The sequence below is a fragment of the Scatophagus argus genome, chromosome 18 (assembly GCF_020382885.2).
Source record: "Scatophagus argus isolate fScaArg1 chromosome 18, fScaArg1.pri, whole genome shotgun sequence".
Taxonomy (NCBI): Eukaryota; Metazoa; Chordata; class Actinopteri; family Scatophagidae; genus Scatophagus; species Scatophagus argus.
The window spans coordinates 11922494-11944948 of NC_058510.1; the positions used below are offsets into that span (position 1 = coordinate 11922494).

The 22455-nt window shown below is 38.5% G+C and overlaps 1 protein-coding gene across 2 annotated transcripts in view; it reads right to left on the minus strand.

Annotated features, from left to right (window-relative positions):
* Positions 1-5360: 5360 nt before the first annotated feature.
* LOC124049764 (cadherin-18) overlaps positions 5361-22455 on the minus strand; it is a 76462-nt gene continuing 59367 nt past the window's right edge. The window contains exons 10-11 of one of the 2 annotated variants that reach the window (XM_046371787.1): positions 14637-14888; positions 5361-6341 (exon numbers count right to left, since the gene is read on the minus strand). In XM_046371787.1, the coding sequence (XP_046227743.1) occupies positions 5836-6341; positions 14637-14888 (758 nt within the window). In that variant the 3' untranslated portion in view covers positions 5361-5835. The remainder of the gene's footprint in view (positions 6342-14636; positions 14889-22455) is intronic. The other variant, XM_046371786.1, reaches the window with a different exon arrangement.

The window sequence follows — 22455 nt, forward strand, 5'->3', positions numbered from 1 at the left end:
AGGGGCTGAGCCCGACCCCTGAAAAACAACCTCCATACCACACCTGAATCCAATAATAAAAAGGTGTTTCCCAATACTTTTGTCTAAATGGGTAACTTGAAAAAGTTTAAAACTTTACCTCATCAGTGGACATTTCTGCCTGAGTCATGTCAGATTTTCATTATCCGTTGTGGTAATTTAATAGTAAAGACGATTTGTACAGGCAGTACATTGCCTGTTTGGTGCAAACAAACACATGCTTTATTGGCCACATCTGCATGAATAGTATGAGGCAAAACTTTGTTTTAAGCCTAAACGTACCTTACTTTTGGTAAGGTACACTTAAACAACGAGATCACTTGCATGGCTGGTAATCTTTGGTGATTTTGATAGGAAACTAGTGTTGCCAAATACCAGAATATAAAATTTGTGAGAAAGTGTGTCCATCATCTATTTAACTTTCCAAAAATGAAACACCACTGTACAGTTCTGGAAGCAAATGCAGTTATCTTAGTCTCACTAACACACTGACTGAATTACATTTTAAGACAGAATTTGCAGTTCATTCCATGTGTATTAGGCAGCATATGAATCTGTCTGGTATGCATGAAGAGGTTTCAATTTCATGATGTAGCTTTATATTAGTCACACACTGGTGAAGAAAATCTGCAGCAGCCTGTCCCCACTCCTCCCCTGCATAACTTTTCAAAGCTATGTAGGTCAGCTGTCCCACTGATAGGGCTGTCTTGAACCATGATCTTTAAATTCATCCTTGTTTATTCTCTCATGTCAGTTAACATTATGTATTGCTGAAGACATGAAGTGATTGGGAGACAAACGCTAATCAACATATTTAAAGCCTTATTTCCCCTTTTCAGTGAAAGCACAGTACATATAAAAGCAGCAACAATCACAATTATGTAATTGTACTTTCTAAATGGGCTCATTTTCAATGCCTGAATTCACAGGAAAAGAGTTTTGCCATTGAGGCCTTTCAAATGTCATAAACATCCGTGGAAGACGATGTGACACTGATAAGTCATTTTGAATCTTAAAGTTTAAACTCCAACTTTTACAAAGTAGTTTTTAACAGCAAACAAGCCTGAGCACCTTCCCAAAGTTTTGGGTAAAACAACTTTAATGATCCCAAGTTTGAATTTGAAAGGATTTTAGTGTCTTTGATCTTTTTATTTCCAACTCACCTTCACATACTCCAGAGTCATGAACATTTATAATATGCAAAGCCCTCCTCCATTAAATCATACTCTATGTGAAAGCTTCAAACCTTCTTAGAAGCCTCTGACCTCAAACGGTATGAAAAGTAGTACCAGCTGGCTCTGCCGGCCCTGAGGTCTTAGCTTACACAACCCACCGAAATAAAATAAAGTTAGAAAAAAGAATATTTACACCATGCACACACACCTTACCTCTCAGACAGTCAGATACACAAACATAAATGCACATCCATCCTTGACCTGATATGCAAAGTGCAATTAAAGCTGTTTTGGTATGCAAACACAGTATGTAAACAAAGTCTGCTGAATGCTGCATGGCTGCTCTTCCGAAAGATACGAGGGTGTTATGGGTAAAAGAGGCAGTAAAACATCAGGAGAACTATAGGATGCAATAGGATGAGCACTTTTTCAGATAATCCATTCTGCCTCTTTTGACAGAAGATAAAACCCTATTTCCCCAACACATATCCTCATATGGCTTGTCAGATTTTACCCTTGCCTTATCTTTGAAACAAATGGGCAGTGCTTTGGTAGATTGTAGCTCTATGAGTAAGAAATATTTATTCAGGGAGTGACGGTTAAATTCATGAACAACTTCGCAGTGTCTAACACTGATGTTAACATTCATTTTCCGTACAAAAGCACAATTTGACACTTCTTCGGGAAAAAAAATACACCACTTTTTAATTAATTAAAATGCAAAGTTGCTCAACTAAAGTTTTTCCGTAAGTGTCATGTATGCTTAATTACCTAACAAGTCGCTAACTGCTCTGAGATTAGTTTTTCCAGTCATGGATGAAACCCCCGCTCCTCTTAAGAAGCTTTATTCGCCACGAGATTTATCTTCTGCACAAACTGCATGTCTCTGGATAAGAACATGTTGGGCACAATATAACAGCACTGCAGCAGGAAAAATGATGTTGATTTCACATCATTAGTCTGGCATGGAGAAGTGATAGTGTAGTGTACACACCAGGGTATACATTAGAGGTCAAATTTAGTTCCTTCAAATTGAATAATTACCCATAGTAAAATTAGCTAATTTTGCCATCATTAAGAGAAGGCAAATGATTTCCTGGCCCAGGGCTGTTTACTGATTTGAACATCATCAACAGTACAAAAGTCAGTTTGTGTTGGGATTTTCAAAACTATGAGCTACCATATTGAAAATGCTATTGGATACTTGTGGATTGATTGGTTAAAAAAATGGGCAAAACAGTTTCTGTTTACATTTCTCACTCTAAAAAGTTTTCATGTAAAAATATATTCAGACAATACTGATTATTTGAGTTATTGATCAATTATTTTACTTTTCTCAATAAAACTGAGAGAAATTGCTTTTGCTTGACAAATAACTCAAATAATCAATTAATTATCAAAGTTGTCAATTTTCTCTCAGCTGATCAATTGATCGGCAAATTATTTCTGCATGAAAAGAGTTAATGGGACGCTCATGGTGCATGGAGATGGTTTTAAACAGAATGGCGAAAACTGCACAACAGACAAACTGCGCTCCAATTCACTTTTGCTTTATAATTTAACAGAAGCTGCTCTTATCAAGGATGCGGAATGCACATAATGGGGACCTACTTAAATACTATTACTACTTGTCATACATCAATCAGGGCCATATTAATTATACTTAGGAGTTGCAAAGAAAAAAAAATAGCAATAGCCTACTAGACGTGTTGTCTTCCGTTGTTGTGTCCTTGTCATCTGTCTGTGCTCTCTTGGTGGCTCAGTCGATTTGACTTCCACTGTGCAGGGGATTGTTCTTCTGAATATCCAGTAAAGCACACTGGCTTGTGGGCTCTGGCATACATAGACTCTTTTCTGGCATACTATATGGCAGTGCGGTTGTTGAAACACTGTTCAGGATTTCCTGTCTGTGAGGCCATAAAGGAGTAAAAGCAATCTTGCTGTAATATCTAAGATATGATGACATCATCAAGGTTATTTACTTTAACTTGACAAAGTTTCTCCAGAGCCACAGAACAATTTATACATTTATAAATATAGAACTATTTTTCACTGGCTGACGTATAGTAATGACTACTGTGCGTGCCATGTGTAAAATCAGTGGGCTGCCTCTCTTGATGCTTAGTTTGTTGTTGAGACCAGAAATGAGCTTTTAGTCACCTGAAAGGCTCCCTCAGGAATCCTTGTGCAAATAATGACAGTGCTTTGATTCATTTTATCATTTGGAGCATTCTCCTGCTGTATGGAGGCAGCTATCTATCCAGAGCAAGGCTTCCTTTTTCCTAAACTATTCCCAGTTTTCACTTGTTTACAAACACAGCCCTCCAGGGCAGGTGGGAGTATATTTGTTGCCTGAGGAAAGAAATTTTGACACTCTAGAAGTCTGGGAGTCATCAGAAAGTTGCAGCTTTGTGGGCTATGTTTCCCTTGGCAATCATACTCAGAAAAAATGATTTTGTGAAAAATGGGAGAAAAAAAATGAAGAATGAAAAGGAGGGAGAAAACATTTTGATTGACTGTCGCTGCATTCACCTAAAATCAAACACAGCCCCCTTAAAAACGCAAATACACAATGCCTGAGCCAGAAACATAAGCAGAGAAATAGCTAAGCCTACTCAATGTCAGTCTGAGAAACTTCCATGATTGCCTTTGGCCACCTTATTGTGTGTATGACCTTTGCCATGGGCCAACCCTTGGGCTATTCACAAATGTCGGATAAAATTCCATGCTTGCTGTCTCCTTGTTTAATCCAACTGTGAAAAAGAAATAAATAAAACACAGTCTTTCCGCGAAGGGAAATAATGAGCAATAAAACAAGGTTGAAAAATGAGACAAAGAAATGTTATAGAGAGAAGGGAGTTGTGATGTCAGGTCATATTATTGGAGGATCTAAAATATTAATTATGCTTTTTGTCTTTCTCCAGACCACAGTCAGAGTTTCACATTCAGAGTTTCTGGAGCGACCAACACTGAACAAGAGTATGACAGGATAAAAGGCCGGGTGAGGAAAACTCATCACGGCATACAAACAAAAACGACATTTACAAGTGTTAAACTTTTTGTAAGACAGTGCTGATGTTAGCGTCCAAGTACTTTTTGTTTCCTGTCATTGTTACACAGTGAACTAGACATTTTTGTGAGAAAATGAGACATACGCTATTTTTGGCAGCTGGTGAACTTTCCAGACATGAACACGACCCTGATTTAAAAAATGTTGAATGGAGTTGAGCCGAGAAATGACTCTTTGTTCCCTTGTGCATGGAAGGCACTGTGAAATTTCTTCCCTTGGATATCATGCTTGACTCAGAATTCATGGCATTGTGATAATAAATGTTCATTCTCTTGCTCCATGTTACAAACAAATTTAAAAAAACTACCATCAATATTGTTATATGACCACAGGATCACATGAATTCTTGTATGTGTAATAGTGAAACCCCATATATTTCAGCTCACTGTTTTAGTTTTATGTCCACCATTGTTTTCACTTTCACTGTTCTCATTTCAGGCATCCGTGTTTTTGTGAAAATTCTCCATAAACCATGCTACCATTGAAGCACTAAGTAGCAGTCACGCAAAGTGTTTGTGAACATAGTGGAGTATTTGTCAGCTTAAAGAAAAGGCAGGTGAGGATGGGAGAGGTGAAGGCGAGAGAGAGATTTAGGCATTAGCAGCAGGTGAAACAAACCTGCAGAGAGGGAATATTTTCACATCTTGCTTACAAGATGTATGTGTTGAAGGATGTCAAAGCACTATGAACATCCATAGAGAAGATAAACATGCTAAAAGGCCAAGCAAGTTTAATATGCACACCAGGTGAAGACTCTTGCGTGAAGGGTATATACCCAAGTGGTCCAATTGCAAAAAATGTAGGAACAAATTAATGAAAATATTCAGAAACAAGTTCCTACAGAAGGGCTTGCAGACAACTAATGAATTGGAACGTTGACCATGAGGAGATCTGAGATCGCATGTTGCCATTCTGTGGCTTTAGAAAATCAGTCTTGTGGGGGATAAAATGTCAATCACATTCATTGTTCGCTTTGGAATATATCACTGTAAGTATAATTAGGTAAATATTCCAAGTTAAGAAGCTTGGAAACATGAACACAGATTGTCATGTACATCTGATTTCAATGAATGGAATAAAAGACACAATACATATTCTACGCTTACTTGACTGGGGGTGTCAGGATTGTGCATATGGATGGCTCAGCATCATCCCCTGCATGGTGAATCACAAACACGCCACCCACCACGATAATCTTAACTGCAGGATGCACTATAAATCCACTCTTGAAGGAAGAAGACACAGACAATTCTTTCACATATCCACTCATATGGATTTCAGGACTTTATTGAGCAATAAAAAATATACACCAAGGAAAATATCATTTTCCTTTATCCCCATATTGTTCTTCCATCTCAAAATCTGATTTAATACTTCCACATGAACGACCCATGATCCAAAACGACAAATGAAAAAGAAAAAAAAAAATAGAACAAATAGTCTTTTTCAGTTCAACAGTAGAAGTTGAAAACCACTAGAACAGTTTGAAAGCATCTCTGTTTATATTGTTCATTGAAAATTTGAAAAACGGATTTCAAACAGATTTGGTTTGAACAGGAGTGAAATCACAGACTAGGTCGTCACATCTGAATCTGCCTCTCCGTAGAGTTCTGCCAGTTTCTGGAACTCAGGTCCCCAGTTGTCCAGGTAGTTATAATCCTGCTCTGATTGTGTGCCAGGAGAGTCTAAAGGGCTGACGGATCCTGTGGGTGAGCCCTGGCCCTCATAAGCGTAGGTCTGGAGGGAGTCGTAGGGTGGCACACTAGTGTCCATGTCGGCCTCCACCAATCTCTGCTTGATGAACTCATGCACATCCACTTCGTCCAGCTCCACCGACGGGCTGCGGCAGCTGCGGGGCGGGATGCTGTGTTGCCTCGCCTCCGGGCGGATGTCCCGTCGGAACTTGAGCTCTTCAGCGGCAGCTGGGTTGCGAAGGGCAATGATGTCAAAGGCCTCGGTGTCCTCCTCACCTCCGCCCTCATCGTCGTAGGTGACCACATTCTCTCTGATGTCTTCTTCGGAGATGATAAGGGGCTCTTTCTTGCTCCTCCTCAGGGTGATGAAGAGAACAACGATGGCTACAAAGCAGAAAAAATATATATATGAAAAGTCTACACTTTACAAAAAAGAGAAGTACGAAAGACAATACAGTAACAATAAATATGCAAGTATAATTCTTGAAAATGACTTAATGCGATAAACTGACATATTAACATTTATAGATAAAAGTCAGACATAAAGAAAACTGCTTTTCTCAACAATTAACCTGACAAACCGCTTAGCAGAGCAACATCATAAAATGGAACAGCTGAATGTGGTTACAGTGCTCAGCCATGTTTTTTTTTTTTATGCAAATACCGGTCCCTGTGTGTGCTTGTGTTGTCTGGTAATTCATAGCTCATGACAGACAAACATGCTGTGCTTCATAAACAACCAATCAAATGAACACAAGCAAATTTTATGTGCATATTTATCTAAATTGCTATCATGACACTAAAACAGGCCAAGCAAGGAAGGACTGTCAATCAGTGGTAGGTAATAGCTGAGATTATCAGTGGCTGTGATGATACTTTGAATGCAAGCTGCTCATATGATGACAACTTACACAATATCATTTGATTCCACCTAACATCAGACCAAAGCGGATACATCATGTAAACAAAAGGTGGACATGTGTCAACGTATGTAGGTCTCCTGTGATCATATTTTAGTTTTGGTGAGCCCAGTAATAAAAGAATGAGACGGTGGTGCTACAATGGAGAAAATATAGCGTAAAGTTACAAAATGTCTCTAAGTAGCTTACAATTTAACTTTTTTTCTCCAACTGTTAATGTAGTCATGAAGCCAAGTAATATTTGATGACATGCTAAAGCTCAGAACTTGTTCCAGCTAATGAGTTATACTTCTCTTTGGGTTAGTGATGACCTAGGGAAGTACATTTTTATAATTGTGCAACATCTAAAAGGAGTTCATTATACTACATTACCAGAGACGAGCAAACTAGATCAGTGTTCCTGCAGAGATATATTTGCTTCACAATTAAATTCTATTCAAATTCAGCAGAAGAAAAACATAAAGGTTCAGGAGAAGCAAAAGAGAAATTCAACTGATGAAAAGCCCTTTTGATTGGAAGTTGATATAAAATGTTTTCAGCTTGTTGGCATTCCACATCATATATGCTATATTTATCTAAACAGCAACACAGATCAGCCTCTCGGGATTAGAGGAAGAAAGGTGGTGTTGGTGGATTAAGACGAGGTAGAGGTTTCAGCTTTCATAATTTCTCTGATGCAAAGGTGCATTTGGCTAATCTACAGTATTTACTCAAGCAAAACATTTTTGTATACATTTTGTGGTGATGCGTTTAGGAATGCTGTAGACTATGAAGCAATTTCAAAGAGAGGACTTAAGGAGTAAAGGAGCACTGACACCAACCTTGAGCTTTTCAGTCAAACACAGGAGCATTTCCTCCATCGGTTCACTTTGTCAAGTGAAAATAATGCCATTCAAATTATTATAATATAATATAATATAATATGGTCTTGCATAAGTCAACCAAAACAGACTAAAAATGCAAAATCTCTCCCAGATCTTGTGGTTATTGAGTAACTGAACCAACTACAGTACATACATTCACATTTCATAAGTATAATGAAGGACACATCAACCCACCGGGGAGCCCTTGGCACGAAAAAATGGATATAATCCATGAGTAATGTAGAAACATAAAGTGTTTGTTGTCACATTCATTTGAATGAGACCAATGCACTAATACAGTGGGGATGCCAAAGCTGGAAAATCACTGGCAAAATTTGATTAGTCTTTACAACTCATGGAGATATTATTTAAAGAGAAACGTAAGATTAGGTTGAAAAGCAGTGTTCTGCTGGCTTTTCTGGTTGAAATTTTCAAGTCTCTTCCACCTCTGAAAACACCAAAAATAATCAGTGTGGTTGAGTTACCGTGACCGATATCACAGGGTCCTGGAGTACACCTGTGCATCACAGGGAGAGAAGTTAAACCACTGGAGGCCAGCAAAGGTAAGGTTTTCAATGGGTTGTTACTCTTTAAATTGGCCTAAGACATGTGGTCAGGTAATAATGACAAAACGTAATTCTTATAATCTCCACAAAAAAGTACAATTAATCAAATTACTTAAAATCAGATAGCAAAGTGAATCAGGTGGGTTTGAGACCCTAGGGCACTTGCCCACTTAATTCAACACCAGGTAATTAAAGCAGACTATTAGAAGCATCTAATAGCCATGCTTGAGGCAAAAAATAATAAAATGAATTAATGTGGACTGATTCACTCTTCAACAGCTACTGTTTTATGTACACTATTTTGCCAAAAGTATTCGCTCATATGCCTTTACACACATATGAATTAAGTGACATCCCATTCTTAATCCATAGGGTTTAGCATGATGTCGACCCACCCTTTGCAGCTATAACAGCTTTGACTCTTCTGGGAAGGCTTTCCATAAGGTTTAGGAGTGTGTTTATGGGAATTTTTACCATTTGTCCAGAAGTGCATTTGTGAGGTCAGACATTGATGTTGGACGAGAAGGCCTGGATCACAGTCTTCACTCGAATTCCTCCCCAAAGGTGTTCTATCTGGTTGAGGTCAGGACTCTTTGTAGGCCAGTCAATTTTATCCACACCAAATTTGCTCATCCATGTCTTTATGGACCTTGCTTTGTTCACTGGTGCACAGTAATGTTGGAACAGGAAGGGGCCTTCCCCAAAATGTTCCCACAAAGTTGGGATATGGAATTGTCCAAAATCTCTTGATATGTTGAAGCATTCAGAGTTCCTTTCACTGGAACTAAGGGGCCAAGCCCAGCTTGCCACAGCCACAGCCCCACACCATCACCCTCCCCTCCACCAAACTTCACACTTGGCACAGTGCAGTCAGACAAGAACTGTTCTCCTGTTCAACCGCCAAACCCAGAATCATCCATCAGATTTCCAGATGGAGAAGCATGATTCATCATTCCAGAGAAAGCGTCTCTAGAACACTTCTCTAGAGTCCAATGGTGGCTTGCTTTACACCACTGCATCCAATGCTTTGCATTGCACTTGCTGATGTATGGTTGGGATGCAGCTGCTCTGCCATGGAAACCCATTCCATGAAGCTCTCTATGCACTGTTCTTGAGCTAATCTGAAGGCCACATGAAGTTTGGAGGTCTGTAGTGATTGACTTTGCAGAAAGTTGGCAACCTCTGCACACTGTGCGTCTGTCATTTTACACGGTCTACCACTTTGTGGCTGAGTTGCTGTCATTCCAAATCGCTTTCACTTTGTTATAATACCACTGACAGTTGACTGTGGAATATTTAGTAGCAAGGAAAATGTCTGGACTTGTTGTACAGGTGGCATCCTATCACAGTGCCATGTTGAAATTCACTGAGCTCCTGAGAGTGGCCCATACTTTCACAAATGTTTGTCGAAGCAGTCTGCATGCCTAGGTGCTTGATTTTGTACACCTGTTGCTATGGAAGTGATTGGAACACCTGAATTCAATTATTTGGATGGGTGAGTGAATACTTTTGGTAATATGGTGGATTTTCTATTATGTTTTCACTACAGGGCCAACAAGTCCTAGTCACTAGTCCTGGTCCCCACTACATGGGGGTTGAGTTGAGGCTAGATAATGTGAAACTGAATTGCGAATATAACAAAATAAACTTTTTTTCCATGATGGACTAAAACATTACTTTAAACATCTTATTTCTAAAATAATTATGTACAGATTCATCTTTGTACATATATTTCAATGTTCAGAGTGAATCCCTGCCTGATGAAGTGTCCCTGCAAACGGCATGCAATTAATCTGTGTGGAAGTAAAAAAAATAAAAATAAATAAATAACCTCGTGCAGTGGCATCCCAAGTGGGGTTACAGAGGGTGAAAAATGCAATTTGTGCGGGACAGTGCTTATCATTCAACTTGTTTAAAGCAAGCAATTACACAATGCAAGGATATGAGAGAGCGTGGGTTGAACTGGGTCAATCACGGTGAGCAGAACTAGGAAATAGAGATTTTTTTTTTTATTTCAAATAAAAATGTTGGGCAGACATTCAGTTAATGCACCTTTATAATTTAATAGAATTTCATACACAAGACTGCACTTTCCATAGTTCATAATCTACTTGTATTCGCAGTATATTTCTATCCAATGTACTGTGCACACTGTGTTATAATACACTCTCTACTTTAATGCTCCCTTAGTGATCTGTTCAGGTCATTTCATATGCATAGCTGAGGTCAGCTGAAGCCAAACTTTTGCTCAGGAGACCACTTATGCCATCAGGGTGTATTACTCCCAATCATTCACAGCAAGACTAATTTTCTGCAGATGCCTATTTGCTAGTATAGAAGCCAATGAAGATGTCTCATTTATGCTGCAGTTACCCTGCGTATGGAAGATTACACTGAGGGACTAGAGAGCTGTATTTTATTGTAAAATAATCCAATCCAAGCAAGAAGTATTTCCAAGTAACTTCTTAAGGCAAAGAGCAAAACACTGAAGAATCACAATTATAATGTTGTAACTATCTTTTTTTAGTTTTGTTGTTTTTAGTTTATCAGAATCAGAATCAGAATTCCTTTATTTATCCCCGAAGGGAAACTCTTTTTCGTACAGACATTGCACTTGCAGTATTCCCGACCAAGAAAGAAAAGTGAAGAGTATAAAAATAGGATAAACAAAACAAAATAAGTATAAATCTAAAATCTAAAAGTACAAGTATTTACAATGTGTTTACATTTTTTTTAAAACAATTTAAAAATACAGGTATAGGTATAGACAGTACTTCAGCCAGTCAATATTCATGACGTGCTATTCTTCACCTACTTTTTCAAGGCTGAACAACCCACTTTAAATCAGCTTTGTAAATATGGTTTATATTTCAGATTGCTTTAAAAGTAATCTCGACCCAGTCAGACTAATGTTGACAGTTTGCGTACTCATCTGTTAACTTGTTGCCGTGCCAGTGAAAAACACTAAAAATTATTATACTAAATAAGATGCTTAAATTAACATAAATTTTCCTTTTTTCAACAAAACATTAAAACAAAAACAAAACATTTGCAAAAGTATTTGTTCAACACTGAGTTCATTCTTCATCAAAGAGGTTATGTTTGTATTTTTAATCCAATTCTTCTTTTTACTCAATTATTTTTGTAATACTATCATTTCATTTGAAGTCAAATAAGTATGATCCAAAGAATGATCTCCTAATGAATATTTAAATCACGTGTAAAGGCCATTATCAACTGAGTCAGCTCAGAGAATGATTGTATCCCTTTCTGGTTTGTTACAGACTTAATTAGTTGGCTTATTAGCGAGCACAGAGATAAAACATGGACGTGAATCAGACAGATGGACAGACACAAACAAATCACACTGACAAGCAAAGACGAGTCAGAATTGAATGGGTGGGGCATGTCTATGTAAGTAATACACAGTAGACACTTGTGCGCTACCGCTAATACTTTTATCTGCCAACCAATCAGCTTTATTCGGCATTTTTAAACATGCTTGCACTCTTTAGCTACACCCTGTGTAGGAAAGCCTCTCGCTCAATACTATTTAAACACAAACTATCCTAAAGTTTGTGGATGCAAAGAGATGGATTTATACAGTTTATTGGTAGGCCTAAATGCTGATAAATGCTGACACAATGGTGTGATTGTGAGAATTTCTAAATATCGTAATATAAATACAGTTGCAATCAGAAATATTCAACCCCCTCACCTCAAAAGACATTATAGTGATGTGGATGAAAGATAATGATAATAAATAAAACCTCATTAGACAACAAAAAATATTTATTGATACATATTTGAGTTATTCTGACAACAGAACTTGATTTAAATTTGAAGTTCAAATGAAAAATGAATGAAAATTCTTTTAACACATAAGCCTGGTCTTTCGCATGGCAGACATACCGCTGGTCCTTATGTTCAAACAGTTCCAATTAGGTTTCATCAGTCCATAGAACTGTCTCTCAGAACACTGTAGTTTTATTCAAATTACTCCTGGCATATTCTAACTGACTTTTGAGGTCAAGAGTGAAGTGCGTCTTGGAGTCCTGCCATGAAGTTCTTGTTTATTCAGTGCATGTCTTATAGTTTTTATATATAGTTATATATATAGTTTCTCTAAGTTGTCCTGACTAAGTTGCTAAGGGCCCTTGATGAAATTTTGGGCTTTCTTCCATGGCCAGGCAGGTTTGCATCTGTTCCATAAGTTTTAAACTTCCTTATAATGCTCCCAATGGTGTCTCTTGGTATGTTAAATTTTTTGGAAACCCTCTTATATCCCCCAAGGCCCTATAGATGTGATGAAATAATCTCTTCTGTCAGCTTTTGTTGAAACTCTTTTGTCTTTTCCATGATTGCAACTCACCTTGAATACCTTCATGGGTGGGGTTTATATATGCATCACAGCTGAAGCAAATGAAGGATCATTATAGAGTTCCCAAAGGCTTAATTATGTTTCAACTCCACTTTAGGCCATAAAAACTTTCAGAAAGCTTTTAAAGCAACAGTGTTATATAGGGGTTGAATAATTGTGACATGGCTATCTTAACACACCAATACTACATCATGCATTTTCTGTGTTGATTTTATGTATCACTCAACTCATAAAGAAGAAGTCATCCAAAGCAGAATCTTGCTTTTTGAAAAGACTTTAACTGATAAATCCTGTATACACACATCAGGAAAAGAAAAACATGCATAAGTATTTAATTTGTATAAGTACTTCTATACATATAGATATCTCTTTCGAAGTTTTATCAAATTACGATAACACTGTACACTGTTTTCCCAACAGATGGCATTACCCTTTTTCCACCTATCTGTGTGTGTGTGTGTGTTTCATGCATTATTGTGAGTAAGAAGGTAACAGAAGAAGGCAATGGTGGTAGACGTAGCAATCTCAAGCGACAGCAACATCAAGAAGAAGGAACACGAGAAGTTTGAAAAAATACCAAGGGCTGAAAGAGGAGCTAGAAAAGATTTGGAAAGTAAAAGCAACAGTGGTGCCAATGCTAATCACGGCCAACAAATTCCAGGTACAGCATCTGTAGTCTCGGTCCAGAAATGCGCAGTCCTAGTAACAGCTAAGATATTGTACAGAACCTTCAAATTCTCTGACGTCTATATAGATTTTGACTGAGACCCACTCGCAAAATATCAAATCTCTTGGGGTGACTTCTTACCAAACCTCTATCCAGCAGTTGAGCTACACTTCACTTGTAACTGGAAAGTGTGAAATCCAAAATGCACTAGAGGTTCAAAAAGAAAAAAAAAAGTGTGATAATATCCTGTCCTTCATTGTTTCTCTTTCTTCCTCTCCATGCTAACTACTATCTTCCTTGTGTACATAATTAGCAATTCAGCATGTGTCTCTCACTCAAGCTTTTGCTCCAGACAGTGGTGATGGCCTTTTGTTCGCATGAGCCAGAGAGTTTGGCATAGAGGAGGAAGACAGCTAGTATGAATATGCATAACCTTCACGCACTAATGTCCACAGACAATTGCTGAAGAGAGGAGGGGACAGCAGCAACGGTGAAGCGGTATTATTTAACAGCTTTGTCTAATCATGTCCCACTGCAGTTTGATTTGCAGTAGAATAAATTGGTCTGTGACATTTCTTACATGGTAAGTTTTATTGACTGTTTACTTGACTGGCAAATTTAATGAGTTCAGTTTTGTCTTTGATTTGGACTTTAAACCATTTTTGACACATACATATACACAGCAACAATGAATGCATACTTGTTGACTAAGGACATGTTTTGTTGTGGCGTGTTGGTATGAACTTAGATCTGTTTATTTTGACTGTATTCAATTTTGTATTCATAGTCCGTAATTACATTCTTGTGATTCAAACATGTGCTTGGCAGAGAGTGAAATTGATGATTCAAATCATCAACAAACATGATTTAGGAATAATCTGACAGAAAATGGTTTACTCTCAGAATTCTTTTAGTTCTACATACTTCCTCTCTGAATCACACTGACTGCAATCTCCATTGGCCTCTTCTTTGCTGTCTTGGTCCTCACCATCAAGTCCCTCTTATCCAGCCTCCTCTCCCTGTGTCCTCTTGTCTTTCATATCCTTTTCTTTTTCTTCCACCCTTGCCCTCTCCAACTCTTTCTACCCTTATTCTGAATTCTACCTGTGTCCCCATATGTCTATTCATCCCTCTCTCCTCCTCTGCCCTTGTCAAATGCTTTCAAACCCTTCCACCCTTCCCTGCTTCTCTATGGTTCATCTGCTCGATCCATGCCCTCAGGATATTTGCCCCTGGGCTGCTCCCTCCTGCTGCAGTCCCCACAGTGGCTGTCCCAACTTACCCAGCAGGATGACGATGCACAGCAGGATGGCAATCAGAGCCCCCGTGCTGAGACCTGCAGAGGAGAGGAAGGCCTCGCCTTGGCACATCCGGATCCTCCCGTGGCGTTGGCATGGGCACACCCGCAGGGTCAAGGTGCTAGTGCCGCTCAGGGATGGCTCCCCACCATCCCACACCACAATGGGCAGCTCGTATAGCTCTTGGGTCAGGTGGTTGAAACGCCTCCGCCTGGCAATGATGCTGGCTGTGCTATCTACAAGAAAGAAAGAACTTGTTAAAGAAAATTAGACCCCTGGACTAAAAAGACTAATTGTTGGTTCTTTTCAGTTGCACTAATCTTTCAGCAGCCTGCAATAACTTATTTATACAGACACACATTCAGAATAAGTGTAAAAATCATCAGGTAAACAAAACAAATAAACAGAAATAAAAATGTGGAATTTGTAGAAGAAAAGTCAAATAGGAGAGGACTTGAAAGAAAGATTTTATAAGAAGATTCAGCAAAGATGAAGCAGATAAACAAACAGATGGACAAGCTTGAACAAAACGCAGATTGAAAATTAACTAACTGTGTGAAATGTTGGTGATCTCTTTCTGGTGGACATATTAATAAATAAATATTGGTCACCAGGGGAATCCTTATTTCATTGTGTCTGTCATTAAGATGGGATATCAACAAAACAACATGCACAGCAGGCCACAAGTCCTGTATATTGCTGCAGCCAATTGAAGCAGCCTTATTTATGTCAGCCAAGTTTATTTTTACATCAGTAGATTGTGGAACAACACAGAGATTATATGAATTTGGAGCAACATTATATACACTAGGAAAAAAAGTCAAACTGTTAGAAGCACACACCGCTCATGCATGGACACAAACATGGGCAACATCACTGGTGGAAATACCATTAGCCATCTGGTGTCATTTATAGTCCAGTTGCCTATCAATTCCATACCGAGTCAATATGCTTCATTGACTTTGAACCTAAACTGTTTCGTCAATACTAGTTTGGCAACACCAGCACAAGAGGAGTGCCAGCAAAGTGGTACAAACTTTCTTCAAGGATGAACCAAGGAAACTACCAATGCCGACAGGAACAGGAGAACAGCTGGCCACTGATTAAACCCATCTGTAACTTAAATCAATCTATAAATAAATCTGTACTAAGTGAAAAAAAACACTAACTTTAAGTGGCTCATGGAACTTTAGGTGAGTCCTCAGCAGAATGTTGTGATATAATACCTAATCATAGTCAGATTTACAGGATAATTTGCTGTGGTAAGTGTGGATGCTTAGGCTAGCTTGTGAGCCAAAGTCATAATTTCACCTGCACCTTTCAAACTACCTACATTCAGATGTTTTCAGACAAAGATCATCTGACATTTGTTAGGGATTTTATTCAAAAAGCTTGCATGATAACAAGCTTACACCAACACATAGGCCACCATACAATCATACATCTCACATGCTGATCTGCTCTAACACGCAATGCTTTCTGGTACACATGACCTGTATGAGGTCCCAGGAGATCACCACTTTACCTGTAATATTAAGGGCATCCTAATAGCTACAATTTTATCAATGACAAAGAACACTAACACTAGATGGGCTTAACAACCGCAATTTAGGGCAAAATACCCCTATAAAAAGGTGTACTATGAGATAAGGATCAGCCTTGTTCATTCAAAGTATATGGCTGTATGAATGACCTACCTTGATGACTAACTGGCATCACTACTTGCAGAAGACATATTGCTAAACACACACACACACACTGTATATGTATATATTTATATTTACACTAAAATTACAAAAGTGCTGAATCGTGCACAGGGCAACCTCTTCGTTTCCACACAGTGAAAACACCTCCACTGAACTGTGCTGTACTATCGTGCTGCTGCTCTGAGACCTCGCTTCCCACTCCAATCTCTGCTCCATCTATGAATAATTATAATGATCGACAGTTGGAATGACAACACGTACTTCAAGCTTTATTAAGTCAGACTCGCAGTATCACCGTATCAGCAAGCAGATGGGTGGGGGGTTTGAGAGAGTGGAGTGTGAGAGATGCAAATAACAAGGAGGAAAGATGGGGAGTTGGATGATGAGAGCAGAAGAGGGGAAGGCAAGGGGGTGAATGGAGGAGGTGTGTGTGTGTGTCTCTATTTGTGTATGCGTGAGCCAAGGAGAAAGCAGAGAGGACGAACACAGGCTGAGGCAGAGAGAGAGAGAGAGAGAGACAAACCAGCTGTGTGTATGTGTTCACCGTCACAGCCTTTACACTCTGAAGCACAGAACAGCTCGTGTCCTTGTACAGACCACGATGAGGAAGTGCACATCAATTATGTCATGCTAATTTCATATTAAACCGCCTCTAGTTGCAGGTGGGTGGAGGAGAGCTGCACGCTTGTTGATTAGCGCTGCAGTAAGACGGGCCTTCTGCAGCCACGTGGCAGCCACGTCAAAGGGAAAACGGCACGAGTTAGCACAGTCACAGTTTAACCAAGTGGTGACAGCTCGCACTGTGTGACTTTATCTGCAGGGAAAGGCAGGTGATCATTAAGGAAGTGGGAGAAAATGTGCTTTTAAGAGCATTTCACACCGTATTGAAAGCGATCCTGAACTGTTTGATTATGTTATTTATGTTATTATCACTGACTATCAATTTTCTATCTTTATATCTTCTCTTTGGCTTTCGGTTACATGAAGATAAATGCCCACAGGCATTAATATGCATGTCTGTGAGGATCAACACAACCCTGTGGAAATGCCATGCACTGGGTTCGTTAAGGCAGAGTAGAAGCTACTAACAGGCAAATGGCCTCATTTTTTCACTTTTCCAAAAGCATTTGCATGCTAGATGAAGCATCACTTACAGAACTTTTGTATTACTTATGCATTACTGTCTCTCAAATTATGAAGTTAAATGAGATTTCACAGCAGCAAAAGTTGCTGAAATTAGGCAGTTTCAATGGAATAATTTCCCCGTGCGACTCAGATGTGATCTCTGTGGTCACCTTTTCTCATAATTTGTTGGCATCATCTTTTGACTGTACCATGTGAACTCTGCCAAAGTTAGGGGAAAACAAAAACTCCTCTTGATGAATATAGATGCAAAAAAAAATGCGGAACAGTGAATCCTCAAAATCCCTGATTGACGATATCAGTTGATATAATGATAATAATCTTTAGTTTACATTTAAACTAAAGATTTTACGATACAGTTAATGCAAACGTCTTTGTCTTGTATCTGGCTCACAGTAGACATGGGATGCAACCACATTTCTATAGACTTCACACTTGCCCACACAGGCACTTGGCTGGATTCCTTGTGAACTTTGGTGGGTGTGTGTAGGTGCCGGTGATGGGATTTAGCACGAACTGTCTCTACAGTTACCACTTGGAATACAACATAAAGTGTGGCGGCACTGTTTTGGGAAAGAATACCTAGTGGATTACTTTTTAAAGGTGGGTACTTAATGTTGGACATGGCTCAAGCTTATACAGGTGCAAATGTCAAGAAAATGAATGTAATGTGTGGGTGCTGCAGGTATTTAGGTCTGCACCATTGTTCTTTCTATTTTCAGACTCAGTAACATATTTTTGTGAGATTCTTCTCAAGTCTATTTGTTTAAATATTTTTGCATTTGTTGCAAATGGTACATTCATTTGGGATTCTCTTCTTTGTCTGTGAGGCTCTATACTGACTGGGTTTTTTCAGTGACCGCACTGTCATCAGTAATAACTATGTGAGGCCCTGCCATCAAGATTACTGCCATATGGAGAACTTTAGATGGCTCACTAGTTTTAATTTAGTTTATGTTTACTTAATGATCTAAAGTTTACATTACAAGTTTTCACACATTCTAAAAGCTCTCCACGTACCCCCTGGCAACTGCAGAAGAACAACCTGGGGTGCAGTTAACCCTTGTTGGTAACCATTGTGCTTCCACATGCCGAAATGGCTGTAGTCTATAAGCCCAGAACAACTAAACAGAACAAGATAAATAATGATATTTAATACTTAAGATTAGGAAATATATGCTACACATTAACATCATCATTCCTGAATTTAAAGTGCTTCTCAGACACAGTTACACATCTTGATGTTATTAAAGAGAAGCTCTGAATATCAAACAATAATATCATTTTATGAAGAAATTTCACGTGGAATAACAAACAAACATAAAAATCTCCTTTTTAAGAGGCCCCTGCATTCACTAAGGATTAGTATGACTCAGTAAGACTTAGTTTAACAAAACATGCTCAGTAGTGTTAACAGATAGCAGTTAGTGACCTGGCAGCTTGTTTAAAGAAGAAAAATAAAAGAAGAGAAAAAAGCGCTGTGCTGGTTTCAGCATAGATACTGTAACAGCATGGTATGGTTGTAGCATAAGGCTGTGTTTTGTGTATTTCAGTTAATTATAAGTTGGCTTATATGGTTCTACAGTAACAATAAAAAAGAACTGCACAATGCTTTTATTATGTTTTTCTGGTATGCAGGAACAAATTAGTTCACAGCTCTGACATGGCCGCAGCGTCTGCTGAGGCCTTACTGCACGCAGAAAAGGCTTTTGCAAAACAACATTGGTTTATTTAATTTAAACAAAATTATTATTTTTTTTCTTAAATCATAAACATTAAGTAATTAGGGGAAAAACAACTTAATTTTACTCCAACGTGATTGTGACTTTTAGCTGTTCCAGTCTTGACAAGACCAGCACAAGACAATCTGCTCTGCCCCATTTGCACGTATGCTGTTTCAGCAGATTATGGGTGTTTGGGAATTGAGAAGTATAACACCCATTGCAAGTGAAGTGTGAATGACATAAAATCTAATTAAATGTCCCACATATCAATGGCTTGACGGCGCTTCTTTGAACACAGCTGATTAACTGTAATATTATAAGGTCTTCTGTATGCACACTGGAGAAAGATGCCTTCGGAATCAATTGATCTATTTAAGTATGTGGGTTATTTAGAGATCATAGCCTCCATTTAATTGCCTTTTTAGAAGCAAATGTCATCACAATGTGACAGATAAGGAGATCAAAGAGGACTTCAATTTTCAGTCAGTGTACAGTAGGCAGTCAAGTTAAAATACATTTAAAGCCTTTTAACAGAACAGGTTTGTCACAAAGTGCTTTCCTATAGCAACAGAGCAGAAGCATCCCCCTTGTTTTTCAGCTTTAATGGTGCCTAATATGCTGTAGGAGTTTGACCTGCATTCATTGTAGCACATCTACCACTTTAACAGCATGAACACATCACATCGACAACTCAGTGTTTAAAGATCTCTGCCTTCATCTTTTCAAACAAGGATTGCAATTCAAACAGTGAAAAGGCCTTGATCTGAAACTAAGACTCAATCTTTGTTTTCCTTTTAGCCAAAAATCAATGCTGAACTGATATACAGTTCTGATTTTGTTAACAGCTGAACTTGTTACAGAGCTGAACTTGTTACAGAGCTGAACTTGTTACAGAGCTGAACTTGTTACAGGTCTCAATATGAACAGCACCATCCCAAAAATGATAACAGTTTTTAACCAGTCTAATATGGTTGCAAATAAAAAAATAGAAAACAGCTTCCAAAAAAAAAAAAAAACAACTGAAGTAGTCACTGAGTGTATCAGAGTGTCTCAAGCTGTTTGTCATAATGCGAAAAACTGTGCACAGAGCCATAAAAATTCAGTTCATAAGGATCCATTGTGAAACTGCTACTGAAGAGGAAAGGAGGTCATGAGAGAGTTAGTCTGGTGAGTGACTGAGAGGGATTTTCGTCCGTTGCACAATAACAGAGGGAGGTATTAGGCTCTGGCACAGAGCAGCTACCAACTGTTGGTCTGCCACAACAGCAATGAAAGAAGAAGCTTCGAGTGTGAAGAGCTTACTTTAATTATCAGACACAGGAGTCAACAGTATGGTGCATTGTGTCTCTCTCTCACTCGGATATTGTGAACACAGCAAATAACTTCTAATACACAGTGGCAGGAGAACACTATATAACTCTGACACCTCTTTTGAGGGGAAGTGCAAATGCAGGCTCCAAGTGACTGGAGTTGAATGTGGCAGCCTGAACTTAGAGCGCAGCGTCTTAACATTAAGATGGAGGTGGGTGATTCTGAAACTGCTGATGAGCAAGGGGAGCTCAGAGAAAAATAATACATACGAATCATTCTAGGTGGACATGGATTATAATATACAGGAGTAAGAAAACAAATTACACAGCAGGAGAGATTGTGGAGCTTATGATAAGGCAAACCTGATGCTAAACACAATAATATAATGGTTTGCCATTTCAGTTTTTAGTCTGATAACAGCAGTGTCCTTCATTGATAAAGTGTTGAATTCAACTGCGTGTCTGACAGTGAGTAGTTCTTAAAACAAGAACCACTGTCCCTGTCTAAAAACTAATTTAAGTGTGCCCTTGATCACTGTATTTAACTGCTCCAGTGGAGCTACTCTGTGGTCACCAGAATAAGTAGGAGGCTTTGCAGTGCAGCTGCCTCCCTTTTATCAGGTCAACTAAAGGTCCAGGTTGGTACTCTAAATCTATAACAGCTTTCCTGGTTAAATGAAAGGAAGTTGTGAGAGGAAATACAAGGATTCCTGAATATTAGTGTTGCTGCAGTTGCAGTTTGAACCCCACATATATCTCTTTGACATAACCAAAGGCAAAAATTCAGGATCTGCTGGTTACAATCCCAAAGGGATAATTTATCCTGCAGGGAATAGTTACAGTACTACAGACCTGGAAAAAAGTCCCTCTTCTCTGTCAAATTTTCTTTAACAAATAATTCAAATGAATGAATGAATGAATAATTTTCTGTTTTCATGTTATGAAACATACATAATAATATATAATTTCAGAAAATACAAGATTTGGTTTGAATGCAACAGAACAGGACACCATTACTCAAACAGTCTGGACAAAAAAACATGTACTCAATCCTTCCAAAAAGATTTCTTTTCTGAATGGTTTCCAAATTTCACTACAAACAGCTCTGTTGTGATAAATGACTTTGTAAGAGGAGAGAACATATTTTCAAGCTACGGGAAAACAGATTGGAAATCTAGAGTTTAAAAAGTTTACTTTGCGATATACACTCAAAGTAGAGCCAGCTCAACATCTCAACGTGGGTAAACGTGCCCACCAGGCACTTGTGTGTGAGGCCTGGCCTGTATGTGTTACCTGCAGATCTGATCTGTGGCCCACTGTCTGACAACAATGTGTCCAGTAAGACCTTATCAGGAGCTATTACCCACAACAAAAAAGCCATAATATATTTGGTCAAAATATTACAGATGAAACAGTACAGCTTTACCTCACTATGCCTTTACACACTAGTATTTGTGGCCATGGATGACATCATTGTCATTTTACTGCTCACAAATGTATATGATATGCGTCTTATTACCAGGAAGACATCTGTAGAAAAGATTTAAAGTTTTCAGTATCAGCTTCTTTCAGCCTTTGTTTCAAAGTGTGATTCCCCAACACGGCATATGGCAAATCAGCAAGAGATGTTTTGAAAGCAATAATGGAGGTGCACCTCTGAGGATTCCTCTGAAATATCTTAGAGCAACAAAGTGACAAAGCAGAAAATATAGTGTTTTTCAGTGTGTTTTTCACAACATATACAACAGATCTAAGCTCATAAATAGATGCCAAAATAACAGTCTTCAAAACAGTTGGAATAAAAAGCATGTCACTATGCTGCCAAATTTTGTACTACGTGCAGAATTCTTCAGTGTGGTGTATTCAGTTTTTGAATTATTAAATACTATTAGGGGAAATTGGTTTCTACACCAGACAGCA